We start from the raw sequence: 26,472 nt of genomic DNA on the forward strand, positions 1-26,472 counted from the left end.
GGGACGGTCTGCACTGAACCCCCCGCTCACTCTGCGGGACGGTCTGCACTGAACCCCGCTCGCTCTGCGGGACGGTCTGCACTGAACCCCCCGCTCGCTCTGCGGGACGGTCTGCACTGAACCCCCCGCTCACTCTGCGGGACGGTCTGCACTGAGCCCTGCGGGACTGTCTCTGCTGAACCCTCCTTGGTCTCATGGGCTGTCTCTTTTAGCATTGAGAATTGCTGAAAATAGAGACATGTTGTGGAAACTTTTCATCTTGCACTCATCAGGACAATACGCAAGAATACCAATGTAAGGGAAAACAACAACCTATACTGCATGAGAAGAGAGTGCTGATTGGTTGGCAACTGAACTCTGATTGGTAGAGGCGTTGCCATGGAGAATGCACCAGTTTATGGTGACTGACAGTAAACTGCCAAGCTTTGTTTGAAATTTAAACCAGGCAGCTTGACTCTGATTGGTCAGGGCATTGCCCTGAGGAATGAACTAGTGAATGGCTGTCACTTATTTAGTTCAGTTGAAACAAGCGCAATGTGGGTACATGTTCTTTCTGTCCAGTATGTGCAAATGCGTCACACTGTGAGCCCTACTGACCCAACTTAAATTGGTTGTCAGCATAATTCTTAACACACTGCGGATTATTCGTTGGCTCATTCCTCAGGGCAATGCCTTAACCAATCAGAGTCAAGTTGCCTGGTTTAAATTTCAAATAAAGCTTGGCAGTTAGCTGTCAGTCACCGTAACCTGTGCATTCTCCATGACAGTGCCTCTACCAATCAGAGTTCACTTGCCAACCAATCAGCACTCTCATCTCATGCAGTATAAGTTGTTGTTTTCCCTTACATTGGTATTCTTGCGTGTTGTCCTGATGAGTGCAAGATGAAAAGCTTCGATAAACATGTCTCTATTTTCAGCAATTCTCAAGTTCTGTACTACCAAATGTCTTTTAACATTCTTGCTGACAGTAATAACCTCTTTCATTTATTTTACATCCGCTCTTTTCCTTGGGTTACACAGACTGATGCTACCAAACAGCACTGGCTGTTTATAATGGCTCCCCACAGCCTCTTGAGGCCTCCTTATCTGTAGCCTATCAGACAGTCCAGCATAATACTTTGCAGAGTTTGGTCAAGCTCCCCAGCAGCCCCCTCGAACAGTCAGATTAACAGCTCTGTTAACCAAAGTCCACTCTTTTAGCAGGTAATTAATCCATGTAAAGTCCAAAATTCCTTCAGGAGTACTTGGTCTCCTGCTCTTCCCAGTAAAATGCACCATCTCACACTCACAAACACAGTAAAATTCATACACCATTTACACGCCCATCCTAATATTTTATTGATGTCCTCTTCTATTTGTCGCAGTCTTCCTCAATAATAACCATATCCCCCATTTGTCATCCGCATATTTTGAAACTGTACTTCCAATTCCCGCCTCCAAATCTACTCCTGCTCCTAATTCGTATGTTCGCAAATCATCTATGCAAATGGTGAACAGTGGCCCCAGCATCGATCCCAAATGGTCATGACTTGCCAGTCAGACTAAATATCCTTAACCCCTTTTCTGTTTTGTAGCCAGGTTACTATCCATTCTGCTACTTGTCCCCTACCTCCACATGTGCTGACCTTAGCCATGAGGCTACTATGAGGTACCTTAGCGAAGGTCTTTTAAAAACCCAAATATATTACATCTACTACAATACCCTTGTCCACTCGGTTACTTCAGCATATTCAATAAGGTTGGCGAAGCTATTTTTTTCCAGTTTATCTTCCCTAGATCTATTCCCATCCCTTCAATTTTAGCCTCCCCAATTAATTACTTTGGTCTTTGTCTTACTTATGTGCATCTCAATCACTATTTTAAACCTTATGATGAATAGTAATAACAGCAGGGACCAGAAGGGGATAAGGTTCCCCATGGTAGGCTATTGCAGAAAATACGGAAGTATGGGGTTGAAGGTGATTTAGAGCTTTGGATCAGAAATTGGCTAGCTGAAAGAAGACAGAGGGTGGTGGTTGATGGCAAATGTTCATCCTGGAGTTTAGTTACTAGTGGTGTACTGCAAGGATCTGTTTTGGGGCCACTGCTGTTTGTCATTTTTATAAATGACCTGGAAGAGGGTGTAGAAGGGTGGGTTAGTAAATTTGCGGATGACACTAAGGTCGGTGGAGTTGTGGATAGTGCCGAAGGATGTTGTCGGGTACAGAGGGACATAGATAGGCTGCAGAGCTGGGCTGAGAGATGGCAAATGGAGTTTAATGCGGAAAAGTGTGAGGTGATTCACTTTGGAAGGAGTAACAGGAATGCAGAGTACTGGGCTAATGGGAAGATTCTTGGTAGTGTAGATGAACAGAGAGATCTTGGTGTCCAGGTGCATAAATCCCTGAAGGTTGCTACCCAGGTTAATAGGGCTGTTAAGAAGGCATATGGTGTGTTAGCTTTTATTAGTAGAGGGATCGAGTTTCGGAGCCACGAGGTCATGCTGCAGCTGTACAAAACTCTGGTGAGACCGCACCTGGAGTATTGCGTGCAGTTCTGGTCACCGCATTATAGGAAGGATGTGGAAGCTATGGAAAGGGTGCAGAGGAGATTTACTAGGATGTTGCCTGGTATGGAGGGAAGGTCTTACGAGGAAAGGCTGAGGGACTTGAGGCTGTTTTCGTTGGAGAGAAGGAGGAGGAGAGGTGACTTAATAGAGACATATAAGATAATCAGAGGGTAGGATAGGGTGGATAGTGAGAGTCTTTTTCCTCGGATGGTGATGGCAAACACGAGGGGACATAGCTTTAAGTTGAGGGGTGATAGATATAGGACAGATGTCAGAGGTAGTTTCTTTACTCAGAGAGTAGTAGGGGCGTGGAACGCCCTGCCTGCAACAGTAGTAGACTCGCCAACTTTAAGGGCATTTAAGTGGTCATTGGATAGACATATGGATGAAAATGGAATAGTTTAGGTCAGATGGTTTCACAGGTCGGCGCAACATCGAGGGCCGAAGGACCTGTACTGCGCTGTAATGTTCTAAAAAAAAAATCACAGGATATTAATTGGTGAGATTATTCTAAGAGTCACTCCTTCGATTACTGATGCGTTAACGGCTTTGAACAGCCCGTCTGTCAAACAGCTCAAGTCTACTTGTAATTACCAATATTCAGAGTTTCACAGCCTCGTCCTCGAGTTACAGAGCAGACCTTCTCCTGTCAATATAGAGCTGGAGGATTGGGGCCATGATCCATTTAATTGTTCATCTTCTATCCGATACATGTGCTGAATGGATTTATACGTACACCAGTGCTTGCGGGTGTGATACTTTATTCACACATCAAAGGTTGGAGGGATGTTGTGGGACACACGCTCAGTTCAGTCAGTGCGGTTTACATCAGGAACAACAACTTGCATTTATACAGCACCTTTAACGCTGCAAGGTGCCCCAAAGAGTGTCACAACAAAAACATTTTTGACACGAGCCACAGGAGATATCAGGCCAGATGGCCAAAAGCTCAGTCAAAGAGGGTCGAGGCAGCCGTAGGCACGACCACCAATGATGTGGGTGTCACTGACTGGGCCAACATTTATTGCCCATCCCTAATTGCCCTTGAGAAGGTGGTGGTGAGCCGCCTTCTTGAACCGCTGCAGTCCATGTTGTGTAGGTACACCCAGGGTGCTGTTATAGAGTCATAGAGTTTTACAGCACAGAAACAGGCCCTTCGGCCCAAAGCGCCTGTGCCGACCATCAAGCACCCATCCTAACTACTCCCATTTCCCCGCACTTGGCCCGTAGCCTTGTATGTTATGGAGTTTCAAGTGCTCATCTAAATATTTCTTAAATGTCGTGAGGGTTCGTGCCTCTACCACCCCTTCAGGCAGTGTGTTCCAGATTCCAACCACCCGCTGGGTGAAAAAAAGCCTCAACGCCCCTCACCTTAAATCTGTGCCCCCTAGTTACTGATCCCTCCACTAAGGGAAAAAGTTTCTTCCTATCTATCCTATCAATGCCCCTCATAATTTTGTATACCTCAATCAGGTCCCTCCTCAGCCTTCTCCGCTCCAAGGAAAACAACCCTAGCCTATCTAGTCTCTCTTCATAGCTGAAATGCTCCAGCCCAGGCAACATCCTGGTGAATCTCCTCTGCACCCTCTCCAGTGCAATCACATCCTTCCTATAGTGTGGCGACCAGAACTGTACACAGTACACCAGCTGTGGTCTAACTAGCGTTTTATACAGCTCCATCATAACCTCCCTGCTCTTATATTCTATGCCTCAGCTAATAAAGGCAAGTATCCCATATGCCTTTCTAACCACCTTATCTACCTGTGCTGCTGCTTTCAGTGATCAATGGACAAGCACCCCAAGGTCCTTCTGACCCTCTGCACTCCCTAGGGTCCTACCATCCATTGTATATTCCCTTGCCTTGTTGGACCACCCAAAGTGCATCACCTCACACTTCTCAGAATTAAACTCCATTTGCTACTGCCCCACCCATCTTTCCGGCCCATCTATCTCGTCCTATAGTCCAAGTCTTTCCTCCTCGCTATGTGAGCCGCATGGAAGATGGCAGGATCCCCAAGGACACATTGTACAGCGAGCTCGTCACTGGTATCAGACCCACCGGTCGTCCTTGTCTCCACTTTAAAGACGTCTGCAAACTCGACATGAAGTCCTGTGACATTGATCACAAGTCGTGGGCGTCAGTTGCCAGCGATCGTCAGAGCTGGCAGGCAACCATAAAGGCGGGGCTAAAGCGTGGTGAGTCGAAGAGACTTAGCAGTTGGCAGGAAAAAATACAGAAGTGCAAGGAGAGCGCCAACCAATTTTATCTGCAGCACCTGTGGAAGAGTCTGTCACTCTAGAATTGGCCTTTATAGCCACTCCAGGCGCTGCTTCACAAACCACTGACCACCTCCAGGCGCTTACCCATTGTCTCTCGAGACAAGGAGGCTAAAGAAGAAGAAGATTTACGACACCACCTATTTTCGTTTTGTCTGCGAACTTACTGATCATACCTCCTATATTCACGTCTAAATCATTAATGTACACTACAAACAGCAAGGGTCCCAGCACCGATCCCTGTGGTACACCACTGGTCACAGGCCTCCACTCACAAAAACAACCCTCGACCATCACCCTCCGCCTCCTGCCACTAAGCCAATTTTGAATCCAATTGGCCAAATTACCCTGGCTCCCATGGGCCTTTACTTTCTTAACCAATCTCCCATGCGGGACCTTATCAAAAGCCTTACTGAAGTCCATGTAGACTACATCAACTGCTTTATCCTCATCTACACATCTAGTCACCTCCTTGAAAAATTCAATCAAGTTTGTTAGACACGATCTCCCCCTGACAAAGCCATGCTGACTATCCCTGATTAATCCCTGCCTCTCCAAGTGGAGATTAATCCTGTCCCTCAGAATTTTTTCCAATAATTTCCCTACCACTGATGTTAGACTCACCGGCCTGTAATTACCTGTTTTATCCCTGATACCCTTCTTGAATAATGGTACCACATTCGCTGTCCTGCAGTCCTCTGGTACCTCTCCTGTGGCCAGAGAGGATTTGAAAATTTGTGTCAGAGCCCCCGCTATCTCCTCCCTTGCCTCACATAGCAGCCTGGGATACATCTCATCTGGGCTTGGGGATTTAATCCATCTTCAAGCCCACTAATACAGCTAATACTTCCTCCTTTTCAATGTTAATTTGATCAAGTATATCACAATCCCCTTCCCTGATCACCACACCTACATCGGCCCTCTCCATAGTGAACACAGATGAAAAATAATCAATTAAAACCTCACCTATGTCCTCCGGCTCCACACACAGATTGCCTCTTTGATCCCTAATGGGCCCCACTTTTTCCCCTGGTTATCCTCTTGCCCCTAACATACTTATAAAGCCTTAGGATTTTCCTTTATCTTGTCTGCCAGTGATTTTTCATGCCCCCTCTTCGCTCTCCTAATTACTTTTTTTTTAAAGTACTCCCCTACACTTTCTATACTCCTGTGGGGCCTCCGCTGTTTTCAGCACTCTGAATCTGCCATACGCCATTTTTTTCCTTATCCAATCCTCTATATCCCTTGACATCCAGGGTTCCCTTGACCTGTTGGTCCTACTCTTCACCTTTACAGGAACATGCTGCACCTGAACCCTCACAATTTCCCTTCTAAGTGACTCCCACTGGTCTGATGTAGACTTTCCTGTAAGAAGCGGCTCCCAGTTCACTTTGGCCAGATCCTGTTTCATCATATTGAAATCTGCCTTCCACCAATTCAGTCCTCTTATTTCCGGACCCTCTATGTCCTTTTCCAGAACAATCTTAAATCTTAGAGTTATGGTCACTATCCCCGAAATGCTCCTCCACTACCACTTCTACCACTTGTCCGGCTTCATTCCCTAGGATTAAGTCCAGTACCGCTCCTCCTCTTGTAGGACTCTCTACATGTTGGCTCAAAAATGCACATGAAGAATTCTGCCCCTTTAAGCTTTTTGCACTAATACTATCCCCTCTAATATAGAGGAAGTTGAAATCCCCTATTATTGCACCTCTCTGAGATTTGCCTACATATCTGCTCCTCTACCACTGCCTGACTGTTTGGAGGCCTGTAGCACAATCCCAGTCATGTAATAGCCCCCTTTTTGTTTTTAGGTTTTACGCATATGGCCTCATTAGAGGAACCTTCTAAGATATCATCCCTCCTTACTGCAGTAATTGTCTCTTTAATCAACAGTGCAATGCCACCTCCTCTTTTACCCCCTCCCCTATCACGTCTGAAGATTCTATACCCTGGGATATTAAGCAGTCTGTGTGGGGTAGGTACACCCACACTGCTGTTAGGAAGGGAGTTCCAGGATTTTGACCCAACGACAGTGAAGGAACGGCGACATAGTTCCAAGTCAGGATGGTGTGTGACTTGGAGGGGATCTTGCAGGGGGTGGTGTTCCCATGCATCTGCTGCCCTTGTCCTTCTAGGGGGAAGAGGTTGCAGGGTTGGAAGGTGCTGTCAAAGGAGCCTTGGTGAGTTGCTGCAGTGCATCTTGTAGATGTTACAGTCTGCTGCCACTGTGCATCAGTCGTGGAGGAAGTGAATGTATGTGGATGGGGTGCCAACAAAACGGGCTGCTTTGTCCTGGATGGTGTCGAGCTTCTTGAGTGTTGTTGGAGCTGCACCCATCCAGGCAAGTGGAAAGTATTCCATCACACTCCTGACTTTGCCTTGTAGATGGTGGGGGGGTTAGGAGGCGAGTTACTCACCAGAGTAACTCACCTAGCCTCTGACCTGTTCTTGTAGCCAAGGTATTCCTATGTCTACTCCAGTTCAGTTCCTGGTCAATGGGATGTTATAGTGGGTGATTCAGCGATGGTAATTCCATTGAATGTTAAGAGGAGAGATGGTTAGATTCTCTCAATGCCTGGCACTTGTGTGACACGAATGTTACTTGCCACTTATCAGCCCAAGCCTGGATACTGTTCAGGTCTTGCTGCATGTGAACACGGACTGCTTCAGTAAATGAGTCGTCGCAAATGGCGCTGAACACAGTGGAATCATCAGTGAACATCCCCACTTCTGACCTTATGATGGAGACAAGGTCATTGATGAAGCAACTGAAGTTGGTTGGGCCTAGGACACTACCCTGAGGAACTCCTGCAGTGATATCCTGGAGCTGAGATGATTGACCTCCAACAACCACAATCGTCTCCCATTGCGCTAGGTACAACTCCAACCAGCGGAGAGTTTTCCCCGATTCCCATTGACTCCAGTTTTGCTCGGGCTCCTTGATGCCATACTCGGTCAAATGCTGCCTTGATGTCAAGGGCAGTCACTCTCACCTCATGGTGGAGGGATTGAAATAAGGGATGCTCAAGAGGCCAAAACTGGAGGAGTACAGGGATCTCAGAGGGTTGTGGGGCTGGAGGAAATTACACAGACAGGGAGGGGGTGAGGCCATGGAGGGATTTGTAAACAAGGATGAGAGATTTAAAATGGAAGCATTGCCAGCTCGGGAGCCAGTATGGGTCAGCGAGCACAGCAGGGCGATTTGTGAATGAAACTTGGTGCAGGATAATAACGGGAGCAGAGTTTTGGACGAGCACAAGTTTACAGAGGGTGAAGATGGGAGGCCAGCCAGGAGTGCACTGGAATAGTCAAGTCCAGAGGTAAGAAAGGCATGGGTGAGGGTTTCAGCAGCAAATGAGCTGAGGCAGGGCCTGGTGTCATAGAGGTGGAAATAGGTGGTCTTGGCAATGGCCTGAACATGTGGCCAGAAGCTCATCTCGAGGTCAAACCTAACAAGGGAAGCAAATGGTGGTCAGGGAATGGAGTTAATGGCAGGGACCAAAGACAACGGCTCCAGTCTTCCCGAGATTTAACTGGAGGAAATTTCTACTCATCCAATATTGGATGTCGGACAAACAGTGGGATTGATCAGAGCCAGTGGAGGGGGTCAAGAGAGTATCGCCAATGTACGTGTGAAAACCAACGCTGTGTTTACAGATGATGTCGATGAGGGGCAGCACATAGATGAGAAATAGAAGGGGTTCAAAGATTGAAGCTTCAGTTATACAGGGCAGTGGTGAGACCACATCTGGAATACTGTGCATAGTATTGGTCTTCTTATTTCAGGAAAGATGCAAATGCGTCGGAAGCAGTTCAGAGAAGGTTTACTGGACTAATATCTGGAATGGGGCAGGTTGTCTTATGAGGAAAGGTTGGACAGGCTCAGCTTGTATCCGCTGGAGTTTAGAAGAGCAAGAGGCGACTTGATTGAAACATATAAGATTCTAGGAGAGGCAGTGACGTTGTGATATTGTCACAGGACTCGTAACCCAAAGACCCAAGGTACTGCTCTGGGGACATGGGGTTCAAATCCCGCCACGGCAGAAGGTGGAATTTGAGTTCAATTAATAAATCCGGAATTAAAAAGCTAGTGCAAATGATGCTTCATCATCGAATGACGGCCATGAATTCATTGTTGTAAAAACCCATCTGGTTCACTAATCACCCTGAGGCAAGGAAATCTGCCGTCCTTACCTGGTCTGGCCTACATGTGACTCCAGACCCACAGCAATGTGGTTGACTCTTAAAATGTCCTCTGAAATGGCCTTGCAAGTCATTCAGTTCAAGGGCAATTCGGGATGGGCAGTAAATGCTGGCCTTGCCAGCGACACCCACATCCCACAAAAAAACAAATGAAAAAAAACAAACTTAGATATCAGGAAGAAACCCCCAGAATGAACATGGTTGAGTCTCTATCTCCGTAACTCCTACCTACTTCCGAGGTTGCTGTGGCTCTTCCAATTCTGCCCTCTTGCCCGTCCCTTCAAACTCATCTCTTTGAACAAGCTTTGGGCCACCTGTTCTACTGGCTTCTCACGTGCTTCAGTGTTGAATACACTCTGGTGAGGCTATATTGAAAGGTGCTATATGAATGCAACTTGCTGGATGCAACCGTCGGCCAAGCCCTACCCTGCAGTCACTTGTGAACTCGCTGGTGGGCTATCAGATGTGACGAGCAAGTGAACCGCTTCCCACACAGGGAGCAGATGTACGGCCTCTCCCCAGTGTGGATGCGCTGGTGTGTCAACAGGTCCCAAGTGCTTTTAAAGCTCTTCTCGCACTCACTGCATTTGAAAGGCCTCTTATCAGAGTGAACAAGTTGGTGTACAGTGAGCTGGGATGAACAAACGTATCCCTTTCCACACACGGAGCAGATGAAAGGCCTCTCCCCGGTGTGAGTGCGCTCGTGAGCCAGCAGGTCCCTTGTGCTTTTAAAGCTCTTCTCGCACTCACTGCATTTGAAAGGCCTCTTATCAGAGTGAACAAGTTGGTGCACAGTGAGCTGGGACAACCAAATGTATCCCTTCCCACACACGGAGCAGGTGAACGGCCTCTCCCCGGTGTGAGTGCGCTGGTGCGCCAGCAGATCCTTGGTGCTTTTGAAGCTCTTCTCGCATTCAGTACAATTAAAGGGTCTCTTATCAGAGTGAACAACTTTGTGTGCCGTGAGGTGGGACGAACAAATGTATCCCTTCCCACACACGGAGCAGGTGTACGGCCTCTCCCCGGTGTGAACTCGCTGGTGTGTCAGGCGGTGGGACGAGCGGGTGAATCCCTTCCCACACACGGAGCAGGTGTACGGCCTCTCCTCCGTGTGGACAGCCTGGTGCCTCAGAAGGCTGGAGGATGAAGTGAATCCCTTCCCGCACACTGAGCAGATGAACGGTCTCTCTCCAGTGTGAGCGCGCTTGTGGCTGCTGAGGTGGGACGAAGACGTGAACCGTTTCCCGCACACGGCGCAGGCGAACGGCCTCTCCCCGGTGTGGACGCGCTTGTGCTCAATGAGGGTGGGTGACTGCCTGAAGCTCTTGCCGCACTGAGAACAACTGAACGGTCTCTCGTCCGTGTGAACGCGCTGGTGTAATCGGAGTCCGGACGTCCCAGTGAATCCCTTCCCACACACGGAGCAGGTGAACGGCCTCTCCCCAGTGTGACTGCGCCGATGGATTTCCAGTTGAGATGGGTATTTGTATCCCTTCCCACAGTCAGAGCATTTACAGGGTTTTTCCATAGCGTGGGTGTCCTTGTCTCTCTCTCCAGGTTGGACGATCAGTTGAGGCCTCTTCTACACACAGAACACATGTACAGTTTCTCCCCGCTGTGAATGGTGTGATGTTTGTTTCAGGTTGTGTAACTGGTTCAAGCTCTTTCCACAGTCAGTGACTGGAACACTCTCACTCGGGTGTGTGTGTGTCTCCGTGCTTTTCCAGTCACACTGATGTTTGAAATATTTTCCCACAGACAGAACTGACAAACATTTCTCCTTCCACATTCAAAGGCCGATGATATTCAGGTCCTGATAAATCGAGTGACTCTGTCAGAACTTGACATGATGTTCGGTCTGAGTTTCCCGTTTTTAAATCCTCTCCTTTTAGTACCTGTAAAAGGAGTTTAACAAAGGTCTTTACAGTAAATACAAGATAGAAAGTCGGAACAGATAATTCTAAGTGCTGACTCTGGCTGGGTTTAGTTCAACACTCATTGGTTTCCCTCCCTCTCCTCCCCTGAAGGTGCTGACTCTAGCTGGGTTCAGTTCTACTTTAAACTAGGAAGAGTGGGGGGAGGATTCACGTGAGGGGAGATTTAAAAAGTTAACAAGGCAATATTGCAGGGTGGTGATACGGGTAATTATAACCAGAGTGTGACAAGGAGGGACATAACACATAAACATAAGAATGCACCACAAATAGGGTCAGAGTAGGGAAAAATGGTAAAAAGACAGAATTAAAGGCTCTTATCTGCATTTAATGTTGCATGAACGCACAGAGTGTGAAGCCGGAGTTTGGTGAGTGAGGGAGTTCAGTGGAGAGGGGAACTATAAATTAATTAAGAAAAATAAGTTCAATTTAGTTAACACTAAAAGGATAAACAGCTGGCCTGTGAGGGAGCTAACCAGTCTGTGCGTTCTGAGCTGACCAATAGCATTCTGAGGAAAATCAAGTGTGTCAGCAGTGGGAATCAGGTAAGTGGTAGGTTGGCGAGTTTATTTTTCCTTTTACTTTTACTCTCAACTCGTGGTATGCATTGGTAGCAGGGTTTATTGGTAGGAGGAGGGTTTATAATTTAATAGATAGAGGAATGGCAGGGCTGCACCAACCTCTGGAGAACTTGAGGACTGCTAACATTGTACCACTGTTTAAAAAGGGAGCGAGGGATAGACTGAATAATTACAGGACAGTCAGACTAACCTCAGTAGTGGGCAAATTATTGGAATCAATTCCGAGAGACAGGATAAAGTGTCACTTTGAAGAGCAGGGATGAATCAAGGATAGTCAGCATGGATTTGTCAAGGGAAGATCGTGGTCTGACTAACTCGATTGAATTTTCTGAAGAAGTAACAAGGAGGATTGATGAGGGTAGTGCAGTTGATGTGGTCTAAATGGATTTTAGCAAGGCTTTTGACAAGGTCACACATGGCAGACTGTTTAAAAAAATAAAAGTCTGTGGGATCCAGGGAAATGCAGCAAGCTGGATACAAAATTGGCTCAGTGGCAGGAAACAAAGGGTAAGGGTTTTGCGACTGGAGAGCTGTTTCCAGTGACGTTCCGCAGGGCTCAGTACTGAATCCCCTGCTTTTTGTAGTATCTATTAACAATTTGGACGTAAATGGAGGGGGCATGATCAAGAAGTTTGCAGATGACACAAAGATTGGCCGTGTGGTACATAGTGAGGAGGATCGCAGTAGGCTGCAGGAAGATATCGATGGTCTGGTCAGGTGGGCAGAAAAGTGGCAAATGGAATTCAACTCAAAGACATGTGAGGTGATACATTTGGGGAGGTCAAACAAGGCAAAGGAATAGACGATTAATGAGATAAAGATGAGAGGTGTAGAGGAAGTGAGGGACCTTGGTGTGAATGTCCACAGATCTCTGAAAGTAGCAGGACAGGTTGATAAGGTGGTTAAGAAAGGATATGGAATCCTTTCCTTTATTAGCTGAGGTATAGAATACAAGAGCAGGGAGGTTATGCTGGAACTGTATAACTCATTAGTTAGGCCACAACTGGAGTACTGTGTGCAATTCTGGTCACCTCATTACAGAAGGGATGTAATTGCACTGGAGAGGGTAGAGAAGATTTACGAGGATGTTGCCAGGACTGGAAAAATGCAGCTATGAGGAAAGACTGGATAGTAAGGGGTTGTTCTCATTGGAACAGAGAAGGCTGAGGGGAGATCTGATTGGAATGTACAAAACTTTGAGGGGCCTGGATAGAGTGGAGGTGAAGGGTCTATTCACCTTAGCAGAGAGGTCAGTGACAAGGGGGCACAGATTTAAAGTGATTGGTAGAAAGATTAGAGGGGAGATGAGGAAAAGTCTTTTCATCCAGAGGGTGGTGATGGTCTGGAATTCACTGCCTGAAAGGGTAGTTGAAGCAGAGACCCTCAACTCATTTAAAAAGTGTCTGGACATGCAACTCAAGTGCCGTAACCTGCAGGGCTACGAACCAAATGCTGGAAAGTGGGATTAGGCTGGGTGGCTCGTTTTTTTGGCTGGCGCAGACACAATGGGCCAAGTGGCCTCTTTCTGAGTCGTAAACTTTCTATGATTCTTAACTGAATGCATGTAACATTTGTAACAAGATGGATGAATTGATAGCACAAATAGAAATAAATAGTACGATAGCCATTTACACAGACGTGGCTGCAGTTACCAAATCAGGGAACTGAATATTCAAGGGTCTTTGACATTTTGGAAGGAGAGGAAGAAAGGAAAAGGAGGTGGGGTGGCTCTAGTAAAAGGATGAGATCAGTACAGAGAAATGATCTTGGTTCAGAAGATGTAGAATCAGTTTGGGTGGAAATAAGAAATAGCAAGGGAAAGAAGTCATAAGTGGGAGTACTTTATAGGCTTCCTAACAGTAGCTACACTGTCGGACAGAGTATAAATCAAGAAATAATGGGAGCGTGCAAGAAAGGTACTGCGATAATCATGGGCGATTTCAATCTTCATATATATTAGATGAATCAAATTGGCAAAGGTAGCCTGGAGGATTAATCCATTGAGTGCATTAGGGACAGTCTCAGAAAAGTACATTCTGGAACGAACCAGGGGACAGGATATTTCAGACCTGGTAAGGTGCACTGAGACAGGATTAATTAATGATCTCATAGTAAAAGATCCTCTAGGCAAGAGTGATCATAACATGATGAAATTTCACATTCAGTTGGAAGATGAGAAACTTGTGTCTGAAACTAGTGTCCTAAACTTAAATAAAGGAAATTACAAAGGTATGAAGACACAGTTGGCTGGAGTGGACTAGGAAAATAGGTTAAAAGGTCAGATGGCAGGGTAGAGAAGCAGTGGCAGACATTTAAGGAGATATTTCATAACTCTTAACAAAGATATATTCCACTGAGAAAGTAAGGCTCTACGACAAGGATCCGTGGCTAACTAATGAAGTTAAGGATGGTATCAAATTGACAGAAATACTGCAAAGATTAGCAGTGGGCCAGTAGGTTGGGAAAATTTTAGAAACCAGCAAAGGATGGCTTAAAAAAATAAAGAAGGAGAAATTAGAATATGAGAATAAACTAGCAAGAAATCTAAAAACAAACAGGAAGAGCTTCTACAAGTACATAAACAACAACTTATATTTACATAGCACCCTTAACGTAATAAAATGTCTCAAAGTGCCTTACAGGAGCATTATGAAACAAAGGATGAAACCAAGCCACAAAAGGAGATATTAGGTCAAATGACCAAAAGCTTAGTCAAAGAGGTAGGTTTTAAGGAGTGTCTTTTAAAGGACCATCGAATATCGTGTAAAACCACAGAATAGTTTACAAAAATCTGTTATATAAAAAACGGTCAAGTTTCTATACTGTTCCTCAGCCTCTCAAAGAAAGTTAACTGAATCTAGGAAGAGAGTAGTTAAAGTAAGCATTGGTCCCTTTGATGATGAGACTGGGGAATTAATAATGGGAAACAGATATGGCAGAGACTTTGAAAAAGTATTTTGAGACAAAAAGCATCCCAAGAATAGTAGAAAATCGAGAGGCCAAAGGGAGAGAGCACAAGTACGAGAAGAACTAATGGGTCTAAAGGCTGACAAGTCCCCTGGACCTGATGGCCTGCATGGAGTGTAAAAGTTACAAAGTTTTGCGACAACTGTACAGGGCATTGGTGATACCGCACCTTGAGTACTGCGTAGAGTTTTGGTCACCTTATTTAAAGAAGTATATACTTGCACTGGACGCAGTTCAGAGAAGCTTCACCAGATTGATTCCTGGGATGAAGGGGTTGTCTTATTGGGAAAGCTTGAGTCACCCCATTGAAGTTTAGAAGAATGAGGTGTGATCTTATTGAAACATAAAAGACTCTGAGGGGGTTTGACTGGGCAGATGCTGAGAGGATGTTTCCCGTCGTGGAGGAATCTAGAATTAAGGGGGCACAGTGTCAAAATAAGGGGTCACCCTTTTAAGACGCAGATGAGGAGGAATTTCTTCTGAGTGTTGTTAATCTTTGGAATTCTCTTCCCCAGAGAGCAGTGGAGACTGGGTCATTGAACAGATTCAAGGCTGAGTTAGATTTGTAATCAACAAGAGAATCAAGGGTTATAGGGGGCAGACCGGATGGTGGAATTAAGGCCATAATCAGATCAGCTATGATCTCAGTGAATGTCAAAGCTGGTTTGAGAGGCCAAATGACCTACTCCTATTTCATATGTTCTTACTTTCTACACTCACTGGATCCCCTCCCTCACCTCCCCTGAAGTTGCTGACTGTGGCTGGATTCTCTTCTGGCTCCACTTCTCCTCCATTGACAAATGGTCCCTGCCTAATCTCCAATTCTCCTCCATTAACAGATGGTTCCTGCCCAATCTCCAATTCCCCTCCATTAACAGATGGTTCCTGCCCAATCTCCAATTCTCCTCCATTAACAGATGGTCCCTGCCCAATCTCCAATTCTCCTCCATTGACAGATGGTCCCTGCCCAATCTCCAATTCCCCTCCATTGACAGATGGTCCCTGTCCCAATCAACAATTCCCCTCCATTGACAGATGGTCCCTGCCCAAACTCCAATTCTCCTCCATTGACAGATGGTCCCTGCCCAATCTCCAAATCCCCTCCATTGACAGATGGTCCCTGCCCAATCTCCAATTCCCCTCCATTGACAGATGGTCCGTGCCCAATCTCCAATTCCCCTCCATTGACAGATGGTTCCTGCCCAATCTCCAATTCTCCTCCATTGAGAGATGGTCCCTGCCCAATCTCCAATTCCCCTCCATTGACAGATGGTCCCTGCCCAATCTCCAATTCCCCTTCATTGACAGATGGTCCCTGCCCAATCTCCAATTCCCCTTCATTGACAGATGGTCCCTGCCCAATCTCCAATCCCCCTCCATTGACAGATGGTCCCTGCCCAATCTCCAATTAGCCTCCATTGACAGATGGTCCCTGCCCAATCTCCAATTCTCCTCCATTGACAGATGGTCCCTGCCCAGTCTCCAATTCCCCTCCATTAACAGATGGTCCCTGCCCAATCTCCAATTCCTCTCCAATAACAGATGGTCCCTGCCCAATCTCCAATTCCCCTCCATTGACAGATGGTTCCTGCCCAATCTCCAATTCCCCTCCATTGACAGATGGTCCCTGCCCAATCTCCAATTCCCCTCCATTGACAGATGGTCCCTGCCCAATCTCCAATTCCCCTTCATTGACAGATGGTCCCTGCCCAATCTCCAATCCCCCTCCATTGACAGATGGTCGCTGCCCAATCTCCAATTCCCCTCCATTGACAGATGGTCCCTGCCCAATCTCCAATTCCCCTCCATTGACAGATGGTCCCTGCCCAATCTCCAATTCCCCTCCATTGACAGATGGACCCTGCCCAAACTCCAATTCTCCTCCATTGACAGATGGTCCCTGCCCAAACTCCAATTCTCCTCCATTGACAGATGGTCCCTGCCCAATCTCCAATTCCCCTCCATTGACAGATGGTCCCTGCCCAATCTCCAATTCCCCTCCATTGACAGATGGTCCCTGCCCAGTCTCCATTTCCTCTCCATTAACAGACGGTCCCTGCCCAGTCTCCATTTCTTCCCCATTAACAGACGGTCCCTGCCCAGTCTTCATTTCTTTTCCATTAACAGATGGTCCCTGCCCAGTCTCCATTTCCTCTCTATTAACAGACGGTCCCTGCCCAGTCTCCATTTCCTCTCCATTAACAGATGGTCCCTGCCCAGTCTCCATTTCCTCTCCATCAACAGATGGTCCCTGCCCAGTCTCCATTTCCTCTCTATTAACAGATGGTCCCTGCCCAGTCTCCATTTCCTCTCCATTAACAGACGGTCCCTGCCCAGTCTCCATTTCTTCTCTATGAACAGACGGTCCCTGCCCAGTCTCCATTTCCTCTCCATTAACAGATGGTCCCTGCCCAGTCTCCATTTCTTCTAAATTAACAGATGGTCCCTGCCCAGTCTCCATTTCTTCTAAATTAACAGACGGTCCCTGCCCAGTCTCCATTTCTTCTAAATTAACAGACGGTCCCTGCCCAGTCTCCATTTCTTCTAAATTAACAGACGGTCCCTGCCCAGTCTCCATTTCCTCTCCATTAACAGATGGTCCCTGCCCAGTCTCCATTTCTTCTCCATTAACAGATGGTCCCTGCCCAGTCTCCATTTCGACTCCATTAACAGATGGTCCCTGCCCAGTCTCCATTTCCTCTCCATTAACAGATGGTCCCTGCCCAGTCTCCATTTCTTCTCCATTAACAATGGTCCCTGCCCAGTCTCCATTTCCTCTCTATTAACAGATGGTCCCTGCCCAGTCTCCATTTCCTCTCTATTAACAGACCGTCCCTGCCCAGTCTCCATTTCCTCTCCATTAACAGATGGTCCCTGCCCAGTCTCCATTTCCTCTCTATTAACAGATGGTCCCTGCCCAGTCTCCATTTCCTCTCTATTAACAGACCGTCCCTGCCCAGTCTCCATTTCTTCTCCATTAACAGACCGTCCCTGCCCAGTCTCCATTTCTTCCCCATTAACAGACGGTCCCTGCCCAGTCTTCATTTCTTTTCCATTAACAGATGGTCCCTGCCCAGTCTCCATTTCCTCTCCATTAACAGACGGTCCCTGCCCAGTCTCCATTTCTTCTCCATTAACAGACGGTCCCTGCCCAGTCTCCATTTCCTCTCTATTAACAGATGGTCCCTGCCCAGTCTCCATTTCCTCTCCATTAACAGACGGTCCCTGGCCAGTCTCCATTTCCTCTCCATTAACAGACGGTCCCTGCCCAGTCTCCATTTCCTCTCCATTAACAGATGGTCCCTGCCCAGTCTCCATTTCCTCTCCATCAACAGATGGTCCCTGCCCAGTCTCCATTTCCTCTCTATTAACAGATGGTCCCTGCCCAGTCTCCATTTCCTCTCCATTAACAGACGGTCCCTGCCCAGTCTCCATTTCTTCTCTATGAACAGACGGTCCCTGCCCAGTCTCCATTTCCTCTCTATTAACAGACGGTCCCTGCCCAGTCTCCATTTCTTCTCTATTAACAGATGGTCCCAGCCCAGTCTCCATTTCCTCTCTATTAACAGATGGTCCCTGCCCAGTCTCCATTTCCTCTCTATTAACAGACGGTCTCTGCCCAGTCTCCATTTCCTCTCTATTAACAGACGGTCCCTGCCCAGTCTCCATTTCTTCTCTATTAAAAGATGGTCCCAGCCCAGTCTCCATTTCCTCTCTATTAACGATGGTCACTGTCCAGTCTCCATTTCCTCTCCATTAACAGACGGTCCCTGCCCAGTCTCCATTAACGATGGTCCCTGCCCAGTCTCCATTTCCTCTCTATTAACAGATGGTCCCTGCCCAGTCTCCATTTCCTCTCTATTAACAGACGGTCTCTGCCCAGTCTCCATTTCCTCTCCATTAACAGACGGTCCCTGCCCAGTCTCCATTTCCTCTCTATTAACAGATGGTCCCTGCCCAGTCTCCATTTCCTCTCCATTAACAGATGGTCCCTGCCCAGTCTCCATTTCCTCTCCATTAACAGACGGTCTCTGCCCAGTCTCCATTTCCTCTCTATTAACAGACGGTCCCTGCCCAGTCTCCATTTCTTCTCTATTAACAGATGGTCCCAGCCCAGTCTCCATTTCCTCTCTATTAACAGATGGTCCCTGCCCAGTCTCCATTTCCTCTCTATTAACAGACGGTCTCTGCCCAGTCTCCATTTCCTCTCTATTAACAGACGGTCCCTGCCCAGTCTCCATTTCTTCTCTATTAAAAGATGGTCCCAGCCCAGTCTCCATTTCCTCTCTATTAACGATGGTCACTGTCCAGTCTCCATTTCCTCTCCATTAACAGACGGTCCCTGCCCAGTCTCCATTAACGATGGTCCCTGCCCAGTCTCCATTTCCTCTCTATTAACAGATGGTCCCTGCCCAGTCTCCATTTCCTCTCTATTAACAGACGGTCTCTGCCCAGTCTCCATTTCCTCTCCATTAACAGACGGTCCCTGCCCAGTCTCCATTTCCTCTCTATTAACAGATGGTCCCTGCCCAGTCTCCATTTCCTCTCCATTAACAGATGGTCCCTGCCCAGTCTCCATTTCCTCTCCATTAACAGACGGTCCCTGCCCAGTCTCCATTTCCTCTCCATTAACAGATGGTCCCTGCCCAGTCTCCATTTCCTCTCTATTAACAGACGGTCCCTGCCCAGTCTCCATTTCCTCTCCATTAACAGACGGTCCCTGCCCAGTCTCCATTTCCTCTCTATTAACAGATGGTCCCTGCCCAGTCTCCATTTCCTCTCTATTAACAGATGGTCCCTGCCCAGTCTCCATTTCCTCTCCATTAACAGATGGTCCCTGCCCAGTCTCCATTTCCTCTCCATTAACAGACGGTCCCTGCCCAGTCTCCATTTCCTCTCCATTAACAGATGGTCCCTGCCCAGTCTCCATTTCCTCTCTATTAACAGATGGTCCCTGCCCAGTCTCCATTTCCTCTCCATTAACAGACGGTCCCTGCCCAGTCTCCATTTCCTCTCTATTAACAGATGGTCCCTGCCCAGTCTCCATTTCCTCTCCATTAACAGATGGTCCCTGCCCAGTCTCCATTTCCTCTCCATTAACAGATGGTCCCTGCCCAGTCTCCATTTCCTCTCCATTAACAGACGGTCCCTGCCCAGTCTCCATTTCCTCTCTATTAACAGATGGTCCCTGCCCAGTCTCCATTTCCTCTCCATTAACAGACGGTCCCTGTCCAGTCTCCATTTCCTCTCTATTAACAGACGGTCCCTGCCCAGTCTCCATTTCCTCTCTATTAACAGATGGTCCCTGCCCAGTCTCCATTTCCTCTCCATTAACAGATGGTCCCTGCCCAGTCTCCATTTCCTCTCCATTAACAGACGGTCCCTGCCCAGTCTCCATTTCCTCTCCATTAACAGATGGTCCCTGCCCAGTCTCCATTTCCTCTCTATTAACAGACGGTCCCTGCCCAGTCTCCATTTCCTCTCCATTAACAGACGGTCCCTGCCCAGTCTCCATTTCCTCTCTATTAACAGATGGTCCCTGCCCAGTCTCCATTTCCTCTCTATTAACAGATGGTCCCTGCCCAGTCTCCATTTCCTCTCCATTAACAGATGGTCCCTGCCCAGTCTCCATTTCCTCTCCATTAACAGACGGTCCCTGCCCAGTCTCCATTTCCTCTCCATTAACAGATGGTCCCTGCCCAGTCTCCATTTCCTCTCTATTAACAGATGGTCCCTGCCCAGTCTCCATTTCCTCTCCATTAACAGACGGTCCCTGCCCAGTCTCCATTTCCTCTCTATTAACAGATGGTCCCTGCCCAGTCTCCATTTCCTCTCCATTAACAGATGGTCCCTGCCCAGTCTCCATTTCCTCTCCATTAACAGACGGTCCCTGCCCAGTCTCCATTTCCTCTCCATTAACAGACGGTCCCTGCCCAGTCTCCATTTCCTCTCCATTAACAGATGGTCCCTGCCCAGTCTCCATTTCCTCTCTATTAACAGATGGTCCCTGCCCAGTCTCCATTTCCTCTCTATTAACAGATGGTCCCTGTCCAGTCTCCATTTCTTCTCCATTAACAGACGGTCCCTGCCCAGTCTCCATTTCCTCTCTATTAACAGATGGTCCCTGCCCAGTCTCCATTTCCTCTCCATTAACAGATGGTCCCTGCCCAGTCTCCATTTCCTCTCCATTAACAGATGGTCCCTGCCCAGTCTCCATTTCCTCTCTATTAACAGATGGTCCCTGCCCAGTCTCCATTTCCTCTCTATTAACGATGGTCCCTGCCCAGTCTCCATTTCCTCTCTATTAACAGATGGTCCCTGCCCAGTCTCCATTTCCTCTCTATTAACAGACGGTCCCTGCCCAGTCTCCATTTCCTCTCTATTAACAGACGGTCTCTGCCCAGTCTCCATTTCCTCTCTATTAACAGATGGTCCCTGCCCAGTCTCCATTTCCTCTCTATTAACAGATGGTCCCTGCCCAGTCTCCATTTCCTCTCTATTAACAGACGGTCCCTGCCCAGTCTCCATTTCCTCTCTATTAACAGACGGTCCCTGCCCAGTCTCCATTTCCTCTCTATTAACAGACGGTCTCTGCCCAGTCTCCATTTCCTCTCTATTAACAGATGGTCCCTGCCCAGTCTCCATTTCCTCTCTATTAACAGATGGTCCCTGCCCAGTCTCCATTTCCTCTCTATTAACAGACGGTCCCTGCCCAGTCTCCATTTCCTCTCTATTAACAGACGGTCTCTGCCCAGTCTCCATTTCCTCTCTATTAACAGATGGTCCCTGCCCAGTCTCCATTTCCTCTCTATTAACAGATGGTCCCTGCCCAGTCTCCATTTCCTCTCCATTAACAGACGGTCCCTGCCCAGTCTCCATTTCCTCTCTATTAACAGATGGTCCCTGCCCAGTCTCCATTTCCTCTCCATTAACAGATGGTCCCTGCCCAGTCTCCATTTCCTCTCTATTAACAGACGGTCCCTGCCCAGTCCCCATTTCTTCTCCATTCACAGACGGTCCCTGCCCAGTCTCCATTTCTTCTCCATTAACAGATGGTCCCTGACCAATCCCCATTTCTTCTCCATTCACAGACGGTCCCTGCCCAGTCTCCATTTCTTCTCCATTAACAGATGGTCCCTGACCAATCCCCATTTCCTCTCCATTTACAGACGCTCCTGTTTGATGTCCCCGCTCTCGCTAAACCCGCCTCCACCCGGCTTTATTCCATATCTTTTACCTTTCTTTCCTCCGTTGTTTCAATCAGCCTCGGCCCCTCGCGCATGCCCAGCTCGCATTGCCCCTGTGATTGACGGGAGCTAGCAACCAATAGGAAGAATGGGGGCGAGGCTGGAGGACCGTGCGGGGGGCGGGGCCGATCCTCCAACCAATTGGAGGGAGGGAGCGGTGGGGCGAGGCTGTCGTGACTGAGCGGAAGGTTGACCCTGCAAAAACGGAGTGAGTGGGATGCCGGGAAGGGCTGGAGCGCCGTGCGGGAGGTTGGTCCTCCAAGTAGACGGTGAAGGGAGGACCAAGCAGGCGCCCCTGGTCCGCCAACCAATCGCAGCGGGTGAGGGGCGGGGAGAGGCTGGAGGACCGAGCGGAAAGTTGGTCCTCCAAGCAAACGGAGATGGGCGGGGTTGGAGGACCAAGCAGAGGCGCCTGGTCCGCCAACCAATCGCAGCGGGTGAGTGTCGAGGAGAGGCTGGAGGACCGAGCGGGAGGATGGTCCTCCGAGCACACGGAGAAGGGTGGGGCTGGAGGACCAAGCAGACGCACCTGGTCCTCCGACCAATCGCAGCGGGTGAGGGGCGGGGAGAGGCTGGAGGACCGAGCAGACGTGCCTGTTCCTCCAACCAATGGCAGCGAGTGAGGGGCGGGGCTGCGTCTGGATTCTGATATCTGTCAAACTCCAGCAGCAAACTGGCACTTTTATTCATTCATGGGATGTGGGCGTCTCTGGCCAGGCCAGCATTTATTGCCCATCCCTAATTTTATTTATTTTTTATTTATTTTATTTAGAGATACAGCACTGAAACAGGCCCTTCAGCCCACCGAGTCTGTGCCGACCATCAACCACCCATTTATACGAATCCTACATTAATCCCATTACCCGCTCACATCCCCACCACCTACCTATACTAGGGGCAATTTAGAATGGCCAATTGACCTATCAAGCTGCAAGTCTTTGGCTGTGGGAGGAAACCGGAGCACCCGGCGAAAACCCACGCGGTCACAGGGAAAACCTCCAAACGGCACACAGGCAGTACCCAGAATTGAACCCGGGTCGCTGGAGCTGAGGCTGCGGTGCTATAATTGCCCTTGAGAAGGTGGTGGTGAGCTGCCTTCTTGAACCGCTGCAGTCCACGTGGGGTAGGTACACCCACAGTGCTGTTAGGAAAGGAGTTCCAGAATTTTGACCCAGCGACAGCGAACGAACTGCGATATAGTCCCAAGTCAGGATGGTGTGTGACTTGGAGGGGAACTTGCAGGTGGTGGTGTTCCCATGCATTTGCTGCCCTTGTCCTTCTAGTTGGTAGAGGTCGCGGGTTTGGAAGGTGCTGTCTAAGTAGCCTTGTTGCATTGCTGCAGTGCATCTTGTAGATGGTACACACTGCTGCCACTGTGCGTCGGTGGTGGAGGGAGTGAATGTTTGTAGATGGGGTGCCAATCAAGCGAGCTGCTTTGTCCTGGATGGTGTCGAGCTTCTTGAGTGTTGTTGGAGTTGCACCCATCCAGGCAAATGGAGAGTATTCCATCACAGTGGCGCAGTGGTTAGCACCGCAGCCTCACAGCTCCAGGGACCCGGGTTCGATTCCGGGTACTGCCTGTGTGGAGTTTGCAAGTTCTCCCTGTGTCTGCGTGGGTTTTCTCCGGGTACTCCGGTTTCCTCCCACAAGCCAAAAGACTTGCAGGTTGATAGGTAAATTGGCCATTATAAATTGTCACTAGTATAGGTAGGTGGTAGGGAAATATAGGGACAGGTGGGGATGTTTGGTAGGAATATGAATATGGGATTAGTGTAGGATTAGTATAAATGGGTGGTTGATGTTCGGCACAGACTCGGTGGGCCGAAGGGCCTGTTTCAGTGCTGTATCTCTAATCTAATCTAATAACTCCTGACTTGTGCCTTGTAGATGGTGGACAGACTTTGGGGAGTCAGGAGGTGAGTTACTCGCTGCAGGATTCCTAGCCTCTGACCTGCTCTTGTAGCCACGGTATTTATATGGCTACTCCAGTTCAGTTTCTGGTCAATGGTAGCCCCCAGGATGTTGATAGTGGGGGATTCAGCGATTGTAATGCCATTGAATGTCAAGGGGAGATGGTTAGATTCTCTCTTGTTGGAGATGGTCATTGCCTGGCACTTGTGTGTCGCGAATGTTACTTTACACTTATCAGCCCAAGCCTGGATATTGTCCAGGTCTTGCTGCATTTCTACATGGACTGCTTCAGTATCTGAGGAGTCACGAATGGTGCTGAGCATCCCCACTTCTGACCTTATGATTAAAGGAAGGTCATTGATGAAGCAGCTGAAGATGGTTGGGCATAGGACACTACCCTGAGGAACTCCTGCAGTGATGTCCTGGAGCTCAGTTGATTGACCTCCAACAACCATAACCATCTTCCTTTGCGCTAGGTATGACTCCAGCCAGCGGAGGGTTTTCCCCCTGATTCCCATCGACCTCAGTTTTGCTAGGGCTCCTTGATGCCATACTCGGTCAAATGCTGCCTTGATATCAAGGGCAGTTACTCTCACCTCACCTCTTGGGTTCAGCTCTTTTGTCCATGTTTGAAGCAAGGCTGTAATGAGGTCCGGAGTTGAGTGGCCCTGGTGGAACCCAAACTGAGCGTCACTGAGCAGGTTATTGCGAAGCAAGTGCCGCTTGATGGCACTGTTGATGACACCTTCCATCACTTTACTGATGATTGAGAGTAGGCTGATGGGGCGGTAGTTGGCCGGGTTGGACTTGTCCTGCTTTTTGTGTACTGGACATACCTAGGCAATTTTCCACATTGCAGGGTAGATGCCAGTGTTGTAGCTGTACTGGAACAGCTTGGCAAGGGGCGCGGCAAGTTCTGGAGCACAGGTCTTCAGTACTATTGCCGGAATATTGTCAGGGCCCATAGCTTTTGCAGTATCCAGTGCCTTCAGTCGTTTCTTGATATCACGCGGAGTGAATCGAATTGGCTGAAGTCTGGCATCTGTGATGTTGGGGACTCCAGGAGGAGGCCGAGATGGATCATCAACTTGGCACTTCTCGCTAAAGATTGTTGCAAATGCTTCAGCCTTATCTTTTGCACTGATGTGCTGGGCTCCCCCATCATTGAGGATGGGGATATTTGTGGAGCCACCTCCTCTAGTTAGTTGCTTAATTGTCCACCACCATTCACGGCTGGATGTGGCAGGACTGCAGAGCTTAGATCTGATCCGTTGGTTATGGGATCGCTTAGCTCTGTCTATCGCATGCTGCTTACGCATTTTGGCATGCAAGTAGTCCTGGGTTGTAGCTTCACCAGGTTGACACCTCATTTTGAGGTATGCCTGGTGCTGCTCCTGGCATGCCCTCCTGCACTCTTCATTGAACCAGGGTTGGTCTCCTGGCTTGATGGTAATGGTAGAGTGGGGGATATGCCGGGCCATGAGGTTACAGATTGTGGTTGAGTACAATTCTGCTGCTGATGGCCCACAGCGCCTCATGGATGCCCAGTTTTGCAATGCTAGATCTGTTCGAAATCTATCCCATTTAGCACGGTGATAGTGCCACACAACACGATGGACGGTATCTTCAATGTGAAGGTGGGACTTCGTCTCCACAAGGACTGTGCGGTGGTCACTCCTACCAATACTGTCATGGACAGAAGCATCTGCGGCAGGCAGATTGGTGAGGACAAGGTCAAGTATGTTCTTCCTTCATGTTGGTTTCCCCACCACCTGCTGCAGACCCAGTCTAGCAGCTATGTCCTTTAGGACTCAGCCAGCTCGGTCAGTAGTGGTACTACTGAGCCACTCTTGGTGATGGACATTGAGGTCCCCCACCCAGAGTACATTTTGTGCCCTTGCCACCCTCAGTGCTTCCTCCAAGTAGTGTTCAACATGGAGGAGTACTGAGTCATCAGCTGAGGGAGGGCGGTAGGTGGTAATCAGTCGGAGGTTACCTTGCCCATGTTTGACCTGACGCCATGAGACTTCATGGGGACCGGAGTCGATGTTGATGACTCCCAGGGCAACTCCCTCCCTACTGTATACCACTGTGCCACCACCTCTGCTGGGTCTGTCCTGCCGGTGGGACAGGACGTACCCGGGGATGGTGATGGCAGTGTCTGGGACATTGTCTGTAAGGTATGATTCCGTGAGTATGACTAAGTCAGGCTGTTGCCTGACTAGCCTGTGGGACAGCTCTCCCAACTTTGGCACAAGCCCCCAGATGTTAGTAAGGAGGACTTTACAGGGTCGACAGGGCTGGGTTTGCCGTTGTTGTTTCCGGTGCCTAGGTCGATGCCGGGTGGTCCATCCAGTTTCATTCCTTTTTATTGACTTTGTAGCGGTTAGTTACAACTGAGTGGCTTGCTAGGCCATTTCAGAGGGCATGTAAGAGTTAACCACATTGCTGTGGATCTGGAGTCACATGTAGGCCAGACCAGGTAAGGACAGCAGATTTCCTTCCCTAAAGGACATTAGTGAACCAGATGGGTTTTTACAACAATCGACAATGGTTTCATGACTAGCTTTTTAATTCCAGATTTATTAATTAAATTCAAATTCCACCTTCTGCTGTGGTGGGATTCGAACCCATGTCCCCAGAGGAATACCCTGGGTCTCTGGGTTACTAGTCCAGTGACAATACCACTACGCCACCGCCTGCCCTATATTTCTGTTGTGGCTTTAAACAGTTGAAACCCTGTGGGTGTGGAGCAAACATTTTACTCACCTTAAATCGGTGTCCCCTGAATCTCGACCCTT

General features: G+C 48.4%; 1 protein-coding gene across 10 annotated transcripts in view; it reads right to left on the reverse strand.

Annotated features, from left to right (window-relative positions):
- Window positions 1-871: 871 nt before the first annotated feature.
- The window catches only part of LOC137349143 (zinc finger protein 229-like), a 56,860-nt gene continuing 31,259 nt past the window's right edge, over window positions 872-26,472 (reverse strand). For 6 of the 10 annotated variants that reach the window (XM_068014539.1, XM_068014536.1, XM_068014533.1 and 3 more), the window contains one exon: window positions 872-10,926. In XM_068014539.1, the coding sequence (XP_067870640.1) occupies window positions 9,465-10,559 (1,095 nt within the window). In that variant the 5' untranslated portion in view covers window positions 10,560-10,926 and the 3' untranslated portion in view covers window positions 872-9,464. The other 4 variants (XM_068014541.1, XM_068014540.1, XM_068014538.1 and 1 more) reach the window with 4 other exon arrangements.

The sequence above is a fragment of the Heterodontus francisci genome, chromosome 34 (genome assembly GCF_036365525.1).
Source record: "Heterodontus francisci isolate sHetFra1 chromosome 34, sHetFra1.hap1, whole genome shotgun sequence".
NCBI lineage: Eukaryota > Metazoa > Chordata > Chondrichthyes > Heterodontiformes > Heterodontidae > Heterodontus > Heterodontus francisci.